Here is an 18,654-nt window from a genome sequence, read left to right as displayed (position 1 = left end):
TCTTGATACATCCAACTGTGATCTTTTTCTTTTCCATCCTCACCTCATTTATACCCTATCAGAAACTAAAAAATCCCATTCCTTCAGACTTATCACAATAGATGCATCCTTAACAAGACAATCTGTTATCATTTTCTCTTGATTATAAATGTATAGTCTACATCTCTCAAAGTAGATTATTTTAAGTCCATTTGTGAAATGAAAACAAAGTTTGCTTATTAAAAGAATCTAAAAAAAAGACTCGTTTCACTGTGTAGATATGGAAAGTATTTTAAGATAACTGAAAATTTCTTATTTCTGAAAAGTAACATTTCTTAATTCTGAATAGTACCATTTCATATTTCTGAAGAATAATATCACAGTTAATTAAGTGCAGCATGGAGAAACTAGTAAAACATTAATTCTCAACACTTAAAAACTTGCTTCAATAAGTTATCAGGTTTGCCTGCAACTCTTTTAAAAAAAAAATTAAGGTAGTCTAGTGGTAAGAAACTGCACTGGAATCCCAAAGACACAGGGTTCAAATCCACCAGCTGCTACTTTGCAGGAAACATATGGGCACTCTCCTCCCCTGATGTTTAGTGCCTCTGAAAACCCACTGGAGGGACAAGTTACAACTTGACGGAACATAACGATAACGATGACATGTGCAGTACACTCACCGTGTTGGTGGTGGTGTTGTTATGTGCTGTCGAGTCGCCTGTAACTCATAGCAACTCTTAAGTACAACAGTCCTAAACCCTGTGCTATCCTGTGCCAATCTTATTGTCTCTGACACACTTACCCCCCATAACCCCAGTCACTGAATCAATACATCTCCTCAAGGATCTTCCTCTCCAGCACTGTCCCTCCACACTCCTAAGCATGACATCCCTCTCCAAGGACTGGTCCCTCCTTGCAACATGTCAGGATTATGTCAGACAAAGCTTCAGAATCCTTGCCTCCAAGGAGCAGCCTGGTTTAACCCTCACCAGGACAAACCTGTTTGTTCTCTTAGCAGTCCATGGTATATTCAATACACTTAACCAGCACCATACCTCAAAGGCATCAATTCTCCTATCATCTCTAGTCACTGTCCAGATCTCTGATGCATAGCAAGTGATTACAAAAACCATGGACTGTATCAGATTCACCTTAGTCTTCTTCCAAAAACTTTTTTATTCCATTTTTCTTTTATTTCCTTCATTTTTCCTATTCTCTTTCTTCCCACAACACACAACTGCTTTTTTATATCTTTCCAGTGTACCTTTTAAATCTTTATTTAGCTACATATTAAAATATATACCTTTGAAAATAATACAGTATAGAATATATAAACGGTTTTTAAGCTTTGTTCAACTGCATTATTTTGTAAATATTAATTTTTTTAATTCTATTTCTAAATTCTATGGTTATAATTTTATAAAAACTGGTCCAGTGCTTTTGAGAACTATGACACATTCTATCACAGTCGTAGTCTGTTTTGCTTACAGATTTTCATAAGAACAAAACCTTCAGACCTATATGTAATATAGTTTCCAAGATCACCCCCAACAACGCCTTGGTATTCATACCCTAGCGTGGCCACAAACTCTTCCTACATTCTATCAGAGTTCCTACAGATGACTAACAATATAGCAGAGTGATAGAATGTGACTTTCAAAAGTAGGACATAAAAGCCATCACTACTTACTCTTTTTTGAATGCTTGTTCTAGGTAAAACCAGTATGTTGTGAGGACATAAAGTAGCCCTGTGGAATAGCCAAGTACAAACTTGCCAGCCATATGACTAAGACAGCTTAGAAGTGCATTCTTTACTCCAGGTTAAGCCTTCAGATGACTACAGCCCCAGCCAGCAACCTCACGGCAATGTTACAAGGGTCCTGAGCCAGAATTGCTATCAAGGAGCTAGTTGTTGTTGTTAGGTGCTGTTGAGTCAATTATGACTCAGAGCGACCCCATGAACAACAGATCTGAACCCTGTCCTATCCTGAGCCATCCTCACACTTCCTGACACATTAGAACCCATTATGGCAGTCACTGTGTCAAGGGTCTTCCTCTCCTTCTACTCTTCCCAGCATCATGTCCCTCTCCAAGAGCGAGCCCCTCCTAGCAACATGCCCAAATTATTCTTGCCTCCAGAGAGTAATCTGGCTGCACCATCTCCAAGACATATTTATTCTTTTGCCAGTCCATGGGACTTTCAGTGCTCTTCTCCAACACCATAGCTCAAAGGCATTGATTTTTTTTCGTCTGTCATCCCTATTCATTGTCCAGCACTCAGATGTATAGCAAGTGATCACAAAGACTACAGCCTGAATCAGACACACCTTAGTCCTCAAAATGACATTATTACGCCTCAATAATTTGGAGAGGTGCCTAACTGCCAGCTTTCCCAGTGCAATACAACTCATGATTTCCTGACTATTAATACTAAGGATATTAATTGTGGATTTAAGTAAGAAGAAGTTGACAGTTTCAATCGCTTCTCCATCGAGCATGTTGCCTACCAGTCCAGTGGTAAAAAAACGACAACTTTGTTTTCTTGACATTGAGATGCAATCCATATTGAAGGCTGTATTCCTTAATCTTCTGCAACAAGTGCTTCTAGACCTCCTGACAAGCAATGTGTTATCTGCATAACACAGGTTATTGATGAGTCTCCCTCCGATCGTGGTGCCACATTCTATTTCATAGAGTCAAGCTTCTTGAATAATTTGCTCAGCATACAGATTGAATAAGTATGGAGAAAGAACACCCTGACACATTCCCTTCTTAGTTTTAAGCCATAAAGGGTTCCCTTGTTCTCTTCGCACAACAGCCACCTGGTCTAGGTAAATGTATCACATGAGCATAATTAAGTACTCTAGGATTCCCATTCTTAATGTAAGACACAACTTGTTAGGATTCACACAATCAAATGCCTTTGCATTGTCCATAAAGCAAAAATAGGTATTCTGGTATTTAGTTTAACCAGGATCCATCTGACATCAGCAATGATATCCCTGGTGCCACCACCTCTTCTAAATTCTTCTTTAACTTGATGGAAATTTCCTATCTATGTACTACTCTTCTAGGCATTTTATTTTTTCATGATCTCCAGCTTGCATGTGATATTAATGATACTGTTTGATAGTTTCCACTTTCTATTGGATCAACTTTCTTGGGGATGGGAACAAATACAGACCTCTTCCAATCTGTTGGCAAGACAGCTGTCTGACCAGAAGCTTAGGAAACTCCTGAAATCCTAATCCAGAGAAATTGTGAAATAATAAATGGTTATTATCACTTTAAGCCATTAGGATCTTAGTTAATTTGTTGAAGACTACTAAATAATGTGTCATGGTAAGAGTTTTCCTGGAATCTGTATGTGGGTGGGAACTCTCCAAGTTGCTTAAGTGTTTCCTTCTTGCCCATGATATTGTCACAGTCCTCTCCAAATGGCAGCATCAGTTTACACTTCCCCAGTGTTATAAAAGAGTGCAGTATTTGTTTTGATTGCTTATTTTTCTCAAAAATCAGTACCAGTTTTTAATTTCAGTGCTACATTTTGGGACAATATCACATAATTTTTCCATCGTATTAACAACATATCTTTTTATAGATTTTGTTTGTATATAGGCATATCAACTTTCTAAGAATCAGGGGGAAATGGTCTTTATTTTCATATAGTAATTTTAAAGAGATGAAATAATAGCTTTTGCTCTAGTTAGTTGGAAAGGCTGATATTAATGAAAAATGTCAAGTGTATACAGTGAATATAAAATACTGAGAATTCTTAATTATTACAGGTATTATACATTTACCACTGACTTTAGCAATATTCACTTGGAGGTATGATATTAAAACCATAGACATTATTTGAAAACTGTAAATTGATATCACTTAGTGACTATAGAACCAAAAATACTTCACAAAATGTTGTTGTTGTTAGATTCCATCTAGTTGAGTACAACTCATAGCTACTCTGTGAAAAACAGATCTGAATCCTGTCCTATCCTATGCCACCCTCTCATACCCTTTCAACACTTGAGCCCATTGGTGCATTCTTTTAATATCTTCTGAATTCCATGGGGTATTCAGTACTCTTCTGAATATTTTAATAAAATATTAGGAAATTTAAATAAGCAATGCAGGGGGGAAGAAAGCAAAATGCTGAACAAGTAGAACTTATCCTCAAGGTAATATTTCTACTTTTATGATTCATTTTAATTTTCTTAAGCTTGCATATGAACAATTGATAGTCTGTTCCACACTTGGTCCCTGACCCTGTTTTGACTACTGATAAAATTTTCCACTGTCTCTGTCCACAGATTTCATAAATTTAATTTTTATGTTTTTTATCAGTCAAAGTCCATGTGTAAAATCATGTATATTATTTAAAGATGGTATTTGTAATGGAATCATTGTATAAAATTCTGTCATTCAATCTCCAGTTTCATTTCTATCCTCAAGACCATATTTTCTAATGACCAATCCTTCTTTATTTCCAACTTTCACTCCTATCACCAGTTATTATTTATGCATCTTAATTGTATGTTTGATCAAAAATCTTTTTGTATCTACAACCAGGAGAAGATAAAATAGATGAATGGGACCTTCTAAGAATCAAATCCCTAGGCACATCCAAAAACTTCTCCAACAGGGTAAAAAGGGAAGCCACAGACTGGGAAAAAGTATTTGGTAATGACATGTCAGATAAGGGACTTATATCTAGAATTTATAAAATACTTGAGCACCACAGCAAGATAAAGGTAAATAATCCAATTGAAAAATGGGCCCAGGATATGAACAGACACTTCACCAAGGAAGACATTCAGATGGCCAACAAGCACATGAAGTAATGTCCAAAATCCCTAGCTCTAAGAGAGATGCAAATCAAAAAACTATGAGATATCATCTCACCCCAGTCAGAATAGCAAAATTTAACAGAACAGCAAGCAACAAATGCTGGCGAGGTTGTGGAGAAACTGGAACCCTTATTCACTGTTGGTGGAAGTGTAAAATGGTGCAACCACTGTGGAAGGCGGTATGGCGCTCTCTCAAAAAGTTGCAAATAGAGATACCATTTGACCCAGCAATTCCACTACTGGGAATATATCCGAAAGAGACCATAACTGACATCCAAGCAGATATATGCACAGCCATGTTTATCACAGCTCTGTTCACAATAGCATGGAGTTGGAAACAACCCAGGTGCCCATCAACAAACGAATGGATAGAGAAGCTGTGGTATATTCACACAATGGAATACTATGCTGCATTGAAAAACAAGGAACTCATGCAATATTATTCAAAATGGGTGAGCCTGGAGGACATTATGCTGAGTGAAATATCTCAGTCGCAAAAGGACAAATATTGCACTGTGCCACTGTTGTAAAATGGGACTAATATCAGGGTTGGGGTAAGATTGAGAAAAACTGGATAAATCGTGTATACTGCACTGAAACAGATGAGGGTGTGAATAATTTAAAAGCTATGTATGATAGGGTATTATGGTTATCACAAGAGTCCACAATTAAGGTTGCATAGTGGAATGTACTTGGGGTGGTGGGAGGGGTGCGGGGAGACTGTGTACCAGGGAGGGAGTGTTTCTTTTACTTTTGAAAGAGAGGAACGAACTGGGGGGGACTGGGGGGAAGAGAAGTGCAGCAATGAATGGATGGAAATCCAAAATATCTGTAAATGCTCATTAAAATTATTTTTAAAAAATAAAGCTTAAGAAGAAAAAAAAATCTTTGTTTGTTATGCCAATTCTGGGAATCTTAAGATAACAGTAGTAAGGTAACTCAAAGAATGTTCCATAACATGGAGAATAACCCGTTGCTCCCAGACACAGTCAACAGTTTCCCAGATTCCCCAGTGTTCTCCATGGAGAAGGTGGCACTTTGCGTTGTATCAGGTGTGACAAGTAAAGGATTGCATCAGACATGAGAGCATCCCCTGGGCCTTTTTATTGACACTGGTGGCCTAGTGATAAGAAGCTTTGCTGCAATCCCAAAGGTACGCCACAAATCAAGCAACTGCTCCTTGAGAGAAGGATGGATGATCTCCTTTCATGTGATTGACTGCTTTTGAAAGCCTGCAGAGGCTCATCTATGGGCCATTTCCGACTTCAGTGGCACACAACAATGTATACACCCAAAAGGGCAGGTACAGTGAGTTGAGCTTTCACAAACTGAACACATCAAGGGATTTTTTGTTCAAGCTTTGTCAGCCTACATCATTCTGTGAACTATGACCTTAGATTTGCCTATAGAATAAAATGACACAAATAGTTGTAAAAATAATGACTTCTACAGCTCATTCGTCAGCTGGCTTGGAGGCCTATGTAAGACCCACTCATACACATCCTTTTCCATACACATCCTTTTCCATCTACCAGCGATCATCTCTCCCTCTCCAGTGAACACTTGTTTACTCTTGACCATACATTTTAATAATCAGTGGCTAATTGTCCACGATTCACACCTACTTAGTTTTGAATGCAGTTGTATTTTGAAAGGATGTGTTCCTTACTATGCCCTGTAAATAAGTCATTTAAAATTTGTTTCTAGGGTCTCTGGTGGCCTAGTGGCAAGAAGCTGCACTGTAATCCCAGAGGTACGCAGTTTGAATCCACCAGATGCTCTGCTGGAGAAGGAGGGACAGTCTCCTCCTGAACCAGTCAGATCCGATTCGATGGTACACACACACAAAAATAATGAAATTAAATTTATAAAAAGCATTAAAAAATAAAATTTGCTTCTGTATTCCTCAAGTATCATTATTACAAGAACCACCACTAGAAGTTAATGACAGTATGTTGTCAGGTGCCACTGAGTCAACTGACTCGCAGCCACCCTAGGAACAGCAGATCCAGACCTTGCCCTGTCTGCGCTGTCCTCACAGTCTCTGCATCGCCCATGTCCATCGTTGTAGTCACCGTGTTGGCTCCTCTTGTTGAGCGTCCCCTTCGACCTTTCCCAGCATGATGTCTTTTTCCCAGGACTGACCCCTCCTGACAGCAAGCTCACAGTATGGGCACGGGGGTTGGGGGGGGACTGGGAGGGGGCTGTAGGAAGTTTCATCGCCCTTGCCTCTTAGGCGAACTCTGGCTGCACTTCTTCTGGGACAGACTTATTTGTTCATTTTAGCACTCTGTGTTTTTATTTTGCACTATCATGTCAGAATCAACTCCTGGCTGACCCTCCAGTGGGTTTTTCAGAGGCAGTAAATAATGCTCTTTCAGAGCAGCTGGGGGAATTGAACCCTATCTTTGGTTTGGCAGCACAACTCCTTACCATTAAGCCATCAGAGCTCCTTGGCTGTCCTTGTGATAATTCAATACTCTTCCCGAATACCATAATTCAAAGGAAACGATTCATATTTGTTCTAATGACAAATAGGATTAAATTTTTTTAACCACAATTATGGAATTAAAGCAAAGAATGCCTAAAATAACTTAATCTTCATGAGTTAAAAGTCCAACAATACTTACACTATATCTTATTGGATAAGATGACCAGCTAACTCTTGCACTAAAATGCTCTCTTTTCCTGAGTGGGCCAAAAGATGTATGTGGCTGGATTTTGTCCAGAGGTGCCCTGGAAGAAAGGCTTGGTGAACTACTTCCAAAAAAACTAGCCTTTGAAAACTCCATGGAACAGAGTTCTACTGTGACACACTTTGGATAAGCATGTGTCCAAGTCAACCCAAAAGCCACTGGCACAATTGTTTCTGATTTAGGTAGCACATCTCAGAATGAAAAGTCATCAACTGGAGACTAGCTAAGGGTTTATTTACATCTCTACCTTTTCCTTCAGCATGGGAAATGATACCATATTGTTCTTAGGGTTCTGTGCTGGATTATTGAAACATATCATTGGTTGCTTTTATAAATAGAAAGTGTATCCACTTCTGCAAGTCAAACTAATAATAATAAAAGATATTACTGAAGTCTGGTCAAAATATGGAGACAAGCACAGCCACATTACTGTACAGCCTCTACGAAAAGCAATATGGTGAGACTTAAGAGCCTCTACACTCTTATGCCCAATTATTCATTTTCTATTCAGCTCTATTCTAAACTGCTCCAAGAGACGATGATGGGCAGTCTCCTCCCTTTAAGAATTAGTCTTAGAAATCCGATGGAGGGTCAGAATTCACTCCATGGTTTTGTTTTCATATCCTAAGCAGGGACCCCAGTGGCACAATGGTTAAACAGCCACTCTACAGGAGAAGCAGTCTGCTTCTGTAAAGAGTATAACTTTATTCTCTATAGGAATTCATTGTTTTTGTCCAGACATTCCTCTAGGTCGTATAGCCCTGGTGTACAAGTTGCCGTCCCGTGGTCACTTGTGGTTGCTGTGAGGCTGAACACTGTGACACGGATGTGTCAAATGCGTTAATGGTTGGCTACCCAAGGTGGGCAGAGAGTGGGGTGGAGCTCCCCGACTAAAACAAGTGTGGAAGGAGGAGTGGCATCCACTTCCATAATAGCTTGCCTCCAGAAACCCTATGAACCTGGAGAGAAGATGAAAGGCACCCAAGCATCGAGGACTCTCCTTCGTAGGGTCGCTATGAGTCGCCTGCGACTTGACGGCACTTAACAACAACAACAACATAGGAAAATGACAACTTGTGTTATAGGATTACTCTGAGCTGGAACTAAATATATTTAAACAGCGTTATTTATATTAAGAAACTCAATTTCTTTAAGAGCAAATATGATGAAACAAGTATCTGACAACAGGGAAAATGTTAAATCATGCTATGGTTCTATGTAGGCCATAAGGAAAGAGAAAAAAAAATGCTAATAAACTTTTAGATTTGGAAAAGGTTCAGATATAAATTTGAGGTTTTGAAAAAAATTACAATTTATAGGACTTTTGTAAAATTAATATTTATAAAAAGTCTAGAAGGAAATGTTGGTACTGAGTGGGTTATCTGAGTGGTATATCTTTATGGTTATATAATCTATTTTTCCCTACAAAATTGTTTTTGGAAAAATTTACATGACAGTTCTTTGAAACACAGTCAGGTGTTTAACTTCATCAACCTGGAGTCGTGGTTTATTCTAAGTTTTCAAAATCACCTAAGGTTCTCAAAATCTTAAGTTATGATCTTCATTTTCAACTTAAAAATTTGAACAGTTTCCAATGACCTCTATTTCATCTTTCGTATAAGCATATAAGTGTTCTAGGATTCCCATTCTAATATTAGCCATAGTTTGTTATGATCTACACAGTCAAATGCTTTTGCATAGTCAGTAAAGCACATTCTTTAGGCATTTTCTACTTTCAGATAGGATTCATTTGACATCAGCAATGATATCCCTTGTGCCACAGCTTCTTCTAAACCCAACTTGATCTTCTGACAGTTCTCTAGCAATGTACTGTTCTAGCCATTCTTGGATGATTTTCAGCAATATTTTGCTTGCATATGGCATTAATAATATTGTGTAATAATTTCCACATTTTGTTGGATCACCTTTTTTTGGGGAATGAGAATAAATACTAATTCAGTCAGTTGACCAGGCAGCTGTCTGCTAAAGTTCCTAGCACAGACTGATGAGCACGTCCAGGGCTGCATTTGTTAGCTGAGACATGTCAATTTGTATCCTCGTATGGTATACCTTTTATTTCCAACTTTTCCTTTACTGTTACCAATTATTTATTTATGCATCTTAATTGCATGCTTAATAAAATGTATTTTTTGTCTGGTGGCCTATCACCTATTTTGTCTGGTGGCAAGAAGCTGCATTGCAACCCTGAAGGCATGAATTTTAAGGCCGCCAGCAGCTCTAGGGAAGAAGGATGGGCAATCTCCTTCCCTGCAACTTTACTGCCTCTGAACACCCACTGGAGGGTCAGCTATGGGTTGGTTCTGACTCCGCAGTACACCACAACAACATGGTAACTCTAGGAATCTAAAATAGCTTTAAGGTAATTTGGAGAATGTTCCATAACACACGGAATAACAGCGTGCTCTTCCACATTGACGCAGTTTTATGTTCTGTGAATACTCAAGTGAGTATGAAGGACAATAACCCAACCTATTGTATCGTAGCTGAGGAGATCACTAAAGAAATGAACAGATGGTAATTGATACACTGATTAATTATACGCATATGAAACCTATACCTAGACTAAGAAGCTGTTGTCTGAGCAGAGGAGGGAACACTGTATGGTTTTAAATCAGGAAAGGTGTGTGTGAAGGTTGCATTTCTCCATACTTATTCAATTTGTATGCTGAACATTTGAGAAGCTGGATTATATGGGGGGAAAAAAGTGGCATCCGGATTGGAGGAAGGGTCATCAGCAACCTGTGTTATGCAGATGAAACAACCTTGCTTGCTTAAAGTGAGGAGGACTTTAAACATTTGCTGCAGAAGGTCAAAGACTACAGCCTCCAGTATAGATTGCATCTCAACAATAAGAAGATAAAAATCCTCACCACTGGATCAATAAACAACACCATGATGGAAAAAAGATTGAAAGTGTTAATGATTTAATCTTAATAGGATTCGCAACACCTTTGGTATAAACAGTCGGGATTAGGAGACTTAATTGGACATGTCTATCAGGGACCTTGATAAAATACTGAAGAGCAATGATGTAATTTTGAAGACTAAGGTGCCCCTGATTCAGTCCATAGTCTTTTCCCAGTCACTTGCTATGCATCTGAGAGCTGGTCAATGAATAAGGATGATGACAGAAGAAAAACTGATGCTTTTGAGCTGTGGTGTTGGAGAAGAGCACTGAATCTTCAGTGGACTGCTCAAAAAACAAACAGATAAGTCTTTGAAAAGCAGCTGTAATGCTCCTTGGAGCGAAGATGACAAAGCTTTGTCTTACATACTTTTGACATGTTGCTAGGAGAAGCCATTCCATGGAGAAGGACATCATTCTTGGAAAGGTAGGGTCACTGAAAGAGAGGAAGACCCTCAAAGAGATGGATTGACACAGTGATTGCCAACAATGAGCTCAAGTGTGTCACAGATGATGAGGATGATTCAAATAGGTTTTTCATAGGGTTATGAGAGTGAAATTCTACTCAATGACGCCTAAAACCAACAATTTCTTCTTTAAACTTGGAAATTTTGGTTATTACTCTCCAAATACATGATTTTTATTTCCTCAGACTGATAAGCTTAAAATGTTTCTTCATTAAAGAAAGCTTTTAAAAGTAGAAGGACTTTTCTTTTTTATTTAAATAGCTATCTCTTGGAGCGTGAGTGGCTTAGTGTTAAGATATTGTGCTACCAATTAAAGGTACCCAGTTCAAGTTCCCCAGGTGCTGCGGGGGAAAAGATGGACAATCTCATCCTCTGAATTATGCCACTGAAAATCTTCTGAAGGATCAGTTATGGGTTGTTTCTGACTTGACAGTACATAACTATATTAGATTCAGATCTGAAAGCAGTGTTATACTATACCTAAGAAATCTGTTAGCCAACTTCTTAAAAGGAGCTGGGAAGAGCCACTTTCGACTCACATGCGCTTGGAAAACAGTCGATCCTTAAAATCTCTCTGCCATACACCTGGCACACCACACTTTTCCCCCACCTTGCCCCAAAAGGCTTCCATAAACATAAAGGTGGGAAAAAAACCAAACCCCAAACCAAACAAACCCCAGCGCAACATACAGATGATACTGTGTACATGTGATACCACAACAATTAAAGACCCTTTCTGGTGAGCAGAATAAATTCGTATGGCCTAAACAGACACCCCTAAGGACAGAGGAAGGCAAAACAGTGCAGGGAGGAGTATTTAGGAGGTGTGTGTGGGGGGGGAGGTAGATTGAAAAACTTTAACCAGTGATAACCTCGCAGTTTGCACAATGGGCTTTTAAAACTACTTTTCAGTGCCTCACGGCACTTTGTAGACCTTATGGTTTCAATCTATTTGACTGAGGAAAAACTGCAAAAACCCCCCCACTTTGCAAGTCTCAGTTCTTCTAGAACCTGTAGTAAGAACCCAGCACATACCCCTTCCTCCCAGCAGGGTGCGGAGGCGCGCGCATGCGCCGTGTCGGGCACCGCCCCCGGAAGGGCGTGGCCTCCTCCTGGACCTTGGCGGGCGTACAGCCACGCCCGCTTCACCTGGGCGTTACGTCACTTGTGTAACCTGCTTGCTTCAGAGGGTAGCGTGTGCGGGTTTGCTTAGCTGCACCTGTAACAAGTGGGAAAGCGTAGCTGCTGTCCGAAAAGTCTGCTGCCTTTCCCTCAGCCCGCTTAACCTCTAGGTTTTGGACATCGGAGCCCTGTGTTTCATGTTCTGAGCGCGCAGCAGGGACCGGCGGGCGCCTTGACGGGAGCGACACACGGTTGTGCAGCCTCGGCCCGGGAGTCGGGCGTCGGTGAAGCTTCACCTGGGCGCGGCTGGAGCGCCGGCCACGCTCTTCGGAAGGCACAGGGCCCGCGCCCGCCTCGGGGTGAGCGCCCAGCATCCAGGCCGCCCTCCTCCAGGAGGCGCTCGGTCCTCGGAGACCTCGCGCGGGGGCTCCAGTGGAGGGGATTCTTGGCACGTTTCCTGCTTGGCTTAGATCAGTCGGGGCTACTTGTGTTGATGCTGAGGATCTGACTAGGTTTCCCGGGGAATTAACGTTTGATGTCACGGTTTAGGCGCAGCTGGGTGCTGAGAACCCTTCAAAATGCCCTTAAACCAGCGACAGTTTCCATCCCTGGCTTCCCGCTGTTCTAGCCTGCAGGGTGCGGAAGTCAAAGTTAGCAGAGAGAATTTTGTTTGGAAAAAAAATTGTCGACGTGTGCACTAGTCCCTTTGGGATGTGGAAGTTCAGAAAGCATCGCCTGACCTTGCTGGTGTCTAGCGCAGTAATAAAGGCGATAGTCCGCTAGTTTTTATTTGTTTTGGCTGTTTTGGTGTTTATATTTGAGGAGCAAAAAGAAGCCGAACTTTTGGAATACGATGACAATGGAAAAGGCACTTGCCATCATTTGGTTAGTAGAAATTTCTGTAAATAAGAGTAAAACGAGATTAGAAATATTACACACCAGCGGCACATCGGCCTCTTGAGGGCTGATTATTTATTGTCCCATCTTACAGCACTTTCCCATTGCCATATTTTTTTTTCTTTGATAGCTTTGTTCCTTAGTTCAGGTTGGAAAAGGAAAATATTAAAGTATTTACATGAACATATTAGGTACTTGACAATGTTTTATGTGCTGTGAATACTAAAGTAGGGATGAAGGACAATATCCCATCCCATTACATCTTAGTTGGGGAGACCCTAAATAAATGGACAGAAGGCAATTGCTACTCAGAGGATTACAGTGGGGGCCGTGCTACTGCAGAGAGTGACTTTAAACTGAGAAACTGTCTGAGGGAGGACCCTGAGATTGAGATCTGAATGAGAAGAAAGAATTAGCTTTTCCAGGATCGAAGGGAAGAGAATTCCAGCCTAAGAAAGCCGCTCTGTGAAGATCCAAGACCAGAGGATCACTTTGCCCAGAAAGACTGAAAACCAGTGAGGGAGAGTAGCAGGGGCTGACCTCTGAGACAAAGAGGCCAGATCACAGAACAGGAGTGATGAAGTTGGGGTTTTCATGTTTGCAAATTTACTCTTGAATAGTAGTAGTTGGGTGCTGTGGAGTTAACCATGGTTCATAGCAACCCTCTCCTCATGATCTCTGATATGCTCAAGCCCATTGTTATGGTCCCTGTCTCATCATCTTGTTGAGATGAACCCTTTCTCTGATCTTCCATCTTTCCAAGCTTGTTTATTTCCGAGGATTGGCCACTCCTGACAACATGGATGCCCAAAGTATGAGAGATGACCTTCACCATTCTTGCCTCCTACAAGCACCATGGTTGCACTTCCTGCAAGGCCGTCAGCTAAGTCACCTTTCCCTACTCTTGGTTCCTTGGTTATGCAGAATTGTTTCCTCATCTCAAATCTATTATTTCTTTATCAGGCAAGATGACAAACCATGATCAAATAACTTTAGATACCATTTAAATTGGACAGGAAACCTTTTGTTAATTGTTTTGTGATTGAATCCTACAGTTACATTTTAAAGGCAGAGCAGTTAACCCTGGCCCTACCCTGTGGAAGAAACAAATTTGTCAAATTACCGAGTTTGTTTTCCCACTTGAGATAAGCAGATCTTTAAGGAGACAGTGTTAAGAATTAATTAGTTGTGAGAAAGAGTTCAAAGGCAACGATAAACACTTGGAAATTTGTGTGTTCACCATCACATCAGTTTTAAATTATTAGACAAGGCTATTTTGCAGATTTTTATTTTTTGTCTTTTACTGCAGAGGAACCTGTTTACTTGTTAGTTCATGGTTTCAGCCCCCAGCCTGCGGTGCTGAACATAGAAGAATGATGGCAGTAGGTGGCAGTGGAGTTGGGTGGTGTCCTTGGTACTTCACTCTGGTGGTGGACAGGGAGGGCATTTGGGAGGACAGGACTTGACACAAATGGGTTTGGGAGGAGGGCATGGCTGAGAGCATGGAGTGGGGGTGCTTAGATGAATATGGCGAAGAGCATTTGTCTCATGGATACTTGTTGAAGCACCTTTGTAACAGCTTCCTTACCTGGGTTGGCATTTGGACTAGCACTTTGGTTCACACTTTGATTCACACTTTGGTTCACACTGTGGTTCACATCTTGATTCACATTTGTGCTCACACTTTGGATCATTCTTGGGTCCATTTTGTTCACCCAATTTATTTTTAGCATCACTTGACATTGCTTTTACATATTCTGGGCCAAAAAATCATATATATTATGATCATCAGAGGTTGTAGTCTTTAAATGTTTATGTCCCTGTTTCTCCTAGTTATTGTTAGGGAGCTCTGGTGGCTTAGTGGAAAGAAGCTGTGCTGCAATCCCGAAGCACAAGGTTCGAGGCCACCAGCTGCTTGGTGGGAGAAGGATGGGCAGTCTCCTCCCGCTTGATTAACTACCTCTGAAAACCTTCCAGAGGGTCTGCTATGGGTTGGTTCCGACTCTATAGTATGCAACAACAATTATTCTTGTCCTGACTATGATAAATTGACCCTAGATGCTTTCATTGAGCACCTTTCTAAATGGGTTTTGACACTTTTCTAGGAATTTGAGTTGCATTTATCAGATGCCTAGGATTAAAGTAACTTTTATTGTTTTGTTGTTTGTTTTTCAATTGCAGGCTGTTTTACTCCAGTTAAAGAACATGGTAAAACTAATTCACACATTAGCTGACCATAGTGATGATGTCAATTGCTGTGCCTTCTCCTCTTCCCTCTTGGCCACTTGCTCTTTGGACAAAACAGTCCGTCTGTACTCCTTGAGTGACTTCACTGAATTGCCACACTCGCCACTCAAATTTCACACGTATGCTGTCCACTGCTGCTGTTTCTCCCCTTCAGGACATCTTTTGGCTTCATGTTCAACAGATGGTACCACTGTCCTATGGAATACGCAAAATGGACATACTTTGGCCGTGATGGAACAACCCAGCGGTAGCCCTGTTAGAGTTTGCCGGTTTTCCCCGGACTCCAGTTGTTTGGCCTCTGGAGCAGCTGATGGAACAGTTGTTTTGTGGAATACACAGTCATACAAGTTATACAGGTATGAATATTTAATTTCTTTTTTTAAATACTTTTTTAATTTCATTTTTAATTCTCGTAAGTTGTAAAAAAATAGCAGAAAAAGCAATGTTTTGATTAATTTAGGGAGCAGGCAATTAACAGCTTTCATAGAGATGAAATTTTAACTTGAATTCTTAAGGTCAAAACACAGCGGTGCTTATTGAATTCTTATAGTAGATGTACTTGAACTTAGAAATTGTAAATATAATTATAAAAATATTAGTCTTGTTAGCTTTTATGTTTTTCCTATAAGTGGTAAAGAAATCTTATGAATAAGTAAGAAATGTTGGGCTTTATTTATTTCACTCATGGCATAAGTAAGTCTCAGTAATAAAATAATGATAAGTAAATCAATTGTTTCCCTGAAAAAAGTTTTTTTTGGGGAAATATTGTCACAAATTAATAAAAACAATTTTGTGTTTAGTTGTCACAAACAAAAACACTTTTGCCAAGTCTTTATTTCTCATGTACATAGTTTTGTCTACTCTAAGTATGCTCTGCTGTTCATAGGGTTTTCAAAGGCCAGTTTTATATGAGAAGTGGATGGCCTTCCTAGCCTGTCTTAATTTAGATGTTCACTGTTAGAAGAATATCTGACAGACAAGCATTTTACCTACCAGATGAAAGACACTTTCCTTACAAACATAACCAATACATTCACTGCTCCCCCCCCCCAAGCACATGTGACTTGTCTCTACCCTTTCCCTGTACATCCCCATTCCATTGTCCATCTCTTGTTAAGGAGGATGTAAGTCCAAATCCCATGTACCAACTTCAAAGAAAGATTTTTACTTGAGGCCTTACAGAGGGAAGATCCTGGCCACAGAGCTTCTGCTAAATTCTATGACTTACTGTCTTTGTTTACATTGCTGACACAATGTGATGTTTTTCCCTCTGGGAGAAAGGTGTTACCTAATCAAAGAGATTAGAGAGAGCTCTCAGATCCTGTCAGTAGTCAGGAAATCAAAGGATGAATTTCATTGGTAAAATCCGCTTTCATGGACCTCTTCAGAGTGCTGAAGAACAATGATGTCAGTCTAGATACAAAGGTGCACCTAATCCAGGCCATGGTCTTCTCAATTACTTGTTATACTTCAGAGAGTTGGATAATGACTAAGGTTGACAGAAGAAGAATAGATGCCTTTGAGTTGTGGTGCTGGAGAAGAGTCTTGAACATACCATGGACTTCCAAGATGACAGATCAGTGTGTCTTGGAGAGAGTGAAACCAAGTCTCTCCTTGGAGGCTAGGATTTTGAAGCTCTTCCTCACTTTGGGCACGTTGCTAGAATAGATCAGCCCTTGGAGAAAGACATCATGGTTGGAAGGGTGGACGGACAGCGCAGAAGAGGAGGACCCCGGATGAGATGGATTGATACAGTATCTGGGGTAAGGGGGGTTGGTGTGTCAAAATTAGTGAGACTGGCTCAGGACAGGGAAGGGTTCAGAACTGCTGTACACAGGGTCGCTATGCATTGAAGGAGATTCAACCAATAACATTTTCTTACAGATTTGGAAGCAGGAGTGCCATCCACTTCCTAAACAACATGCCTCAGGAAACTCTATGAACATTGATAAATGTTAGTAGTTGTAGAGGGGCTTCAGGCCTTTTGTTCATATAGTCGCAATTTAAAGGTAATCAAAAACACCACCACCACCCAGCACTTCCTCTACTGGCAATATACCCTAAAGAAACCACAACTGCCACCCAGGCAGATATATGCACACCCATGTTTATTGCAACTTTGTCCACAATAGCAAAGAGTTGGAATCAACCAAAGTGCCCATCAACAAACGAATGGATAGAGAAACTGTGGTATATTCACACAATGGAATACTATGCTGCATTGAAAAACAAGGAACTCATGCAATATTATTCAAAATGGGTGACCCTGAAGAACATTATGCTAAGTGAAATATCTCAGTCACAAAAAGACAAATAGTGCATAGTGCCGCTGTTGTAGAATGGGACTGATATCAGGGTTGGGATAAGACTGAGAAAAATTGGATAAATTATGAATACTGCATTGAAACAGATGAGGAAGAGAAAAGTTTAAAAACAATATATGATTGGGTATTATGGTTATGACAAGAGTCCAGAATTAAGGTTGCATAGTTGGAGTGTACTCGGGGTGGGTGGGTGGATTGTATACCAATGAAGGAATTTTTCTTTTACTTTTTAAGGAGAAAAGTGAACTGGGGGTCAGGGAGGGCACGGAGAAAAATGCAACAGTGAATGAATGGAAATCCAAAATCTCTGTAAATGTTCATTAAAATTAATAAAATATTTTTTTAAAAAAACAGCAATACAGTTTAGTGATGACAATTACATCAATTATATTGTTTGAATCCATCACCAGTATCCATTGTCAAATTTTCAGTTATCATAAATAGAAACTCAGTGTTTTCTAAGTAACAACGGCACCTTTCCTTCTTCTTTTGATCCCTGGTAACCACTAATAAGCTTTGGTCTCTATCCGGATAATTTACCTATTCTGTATATTTCATGTAGGTGAGATCATACAATATTTTTTCTTTTGTAATCTCATAATATTTTCAAGGTTCATCTGTGTTCATGCATGTAATATGGATTTAAATTTCTTTATAGCTGAGTACTCCAATGTATATATATTCCATATTTTATTTATCCAGTCTTCTGTGGTTGTGTATATAGGTTGTTTCCAATTTGGAGCTATTCTGACTATTTTTCCAGTGAACATTGATGTACATGTATTTATTTCACTGTTTTAAAGTCTCTTGTGTAACTAGGAGTAGAATTTTCAAGTCTCTTGTGTAACTAGGTATAGAATTGATGGATCATATGGTAATTTTGTGTTCCAGTTTTTGATAAAATGCCAAACTGTTTTATACAATGATTTGTACCATTTACATTGCTGCCAGCATTATATAAATTTTTCCGTTTACCTATATTTCCATGCTTTAGTTTGCTTGGCTCCATAGTCAACAGTCTTGGCACCAGCAGCCAGGAAATTAAAAGGCCCATTGCCATGGGAAAGTCTGCTGTTAGGGACCTCTCCAAAGTACTGAAGAGCAATGGTGTCTCTCTGGAGACTAAGGTGCGTCTGATACAGGCTA

The 18,654-nt window shown here is 40.0% G+C and overlaps 1 protein-coding gene across 2 annotated transcripts in view; it reads left to right on the top strand.

The window, feature by feature from the left end:
* The first annotated feature begins 15,118 nt into the window (after positions 1 to 15,118).
* Positions 15,119 to 18,654, top strand: part of WDSUB1 (WD repeat, sterile alpha motif and U-box domain containing 1) — a 60,875-nt gene continuing 57,339 nt past the window's right edge. Inside the window, exon 1 of one of the 2 annotated variants that reach the window (XM_006880800.1) lies at positions 15,119 to 15,540. In XM_006880800.1, the coding sequence (XP_006880862.1) occupies positions 15,143 to 15,540 (398 nt within the window). In that variant the 5' untranslated portion in view covers positions 15,119 to 15,142. The remainder of the gene's footprint in view (positions 15,541 to 18,654) is intronic. The other variant, XM_006880801.1, reaches the window with a different exon arrangement.

The sequence above is a fragment of the Elephantulus edwardii genome, unplaced genomic scaffold, assembly GCF_000299155.1.
Source record: "Elephantulus edwardii isolate Elephantulus edwardi_28Jun2011 unplaced genomic scaffold, EleEdw1.0 scaffold00010, whole genome shotgun sequence".
Taxonomy (NCBI): Eukaryota; Metazoa; Chordata; class Mammalia; order Macroscelidea; family Macroscelididae; genus Elephantulus; species Elephantulus edwardii.
The sequence above is the reverse complement of the archived record's forward strand: the minus strand, read 5'-3'. Positions and strand labels throughout refer to the sequence as shown.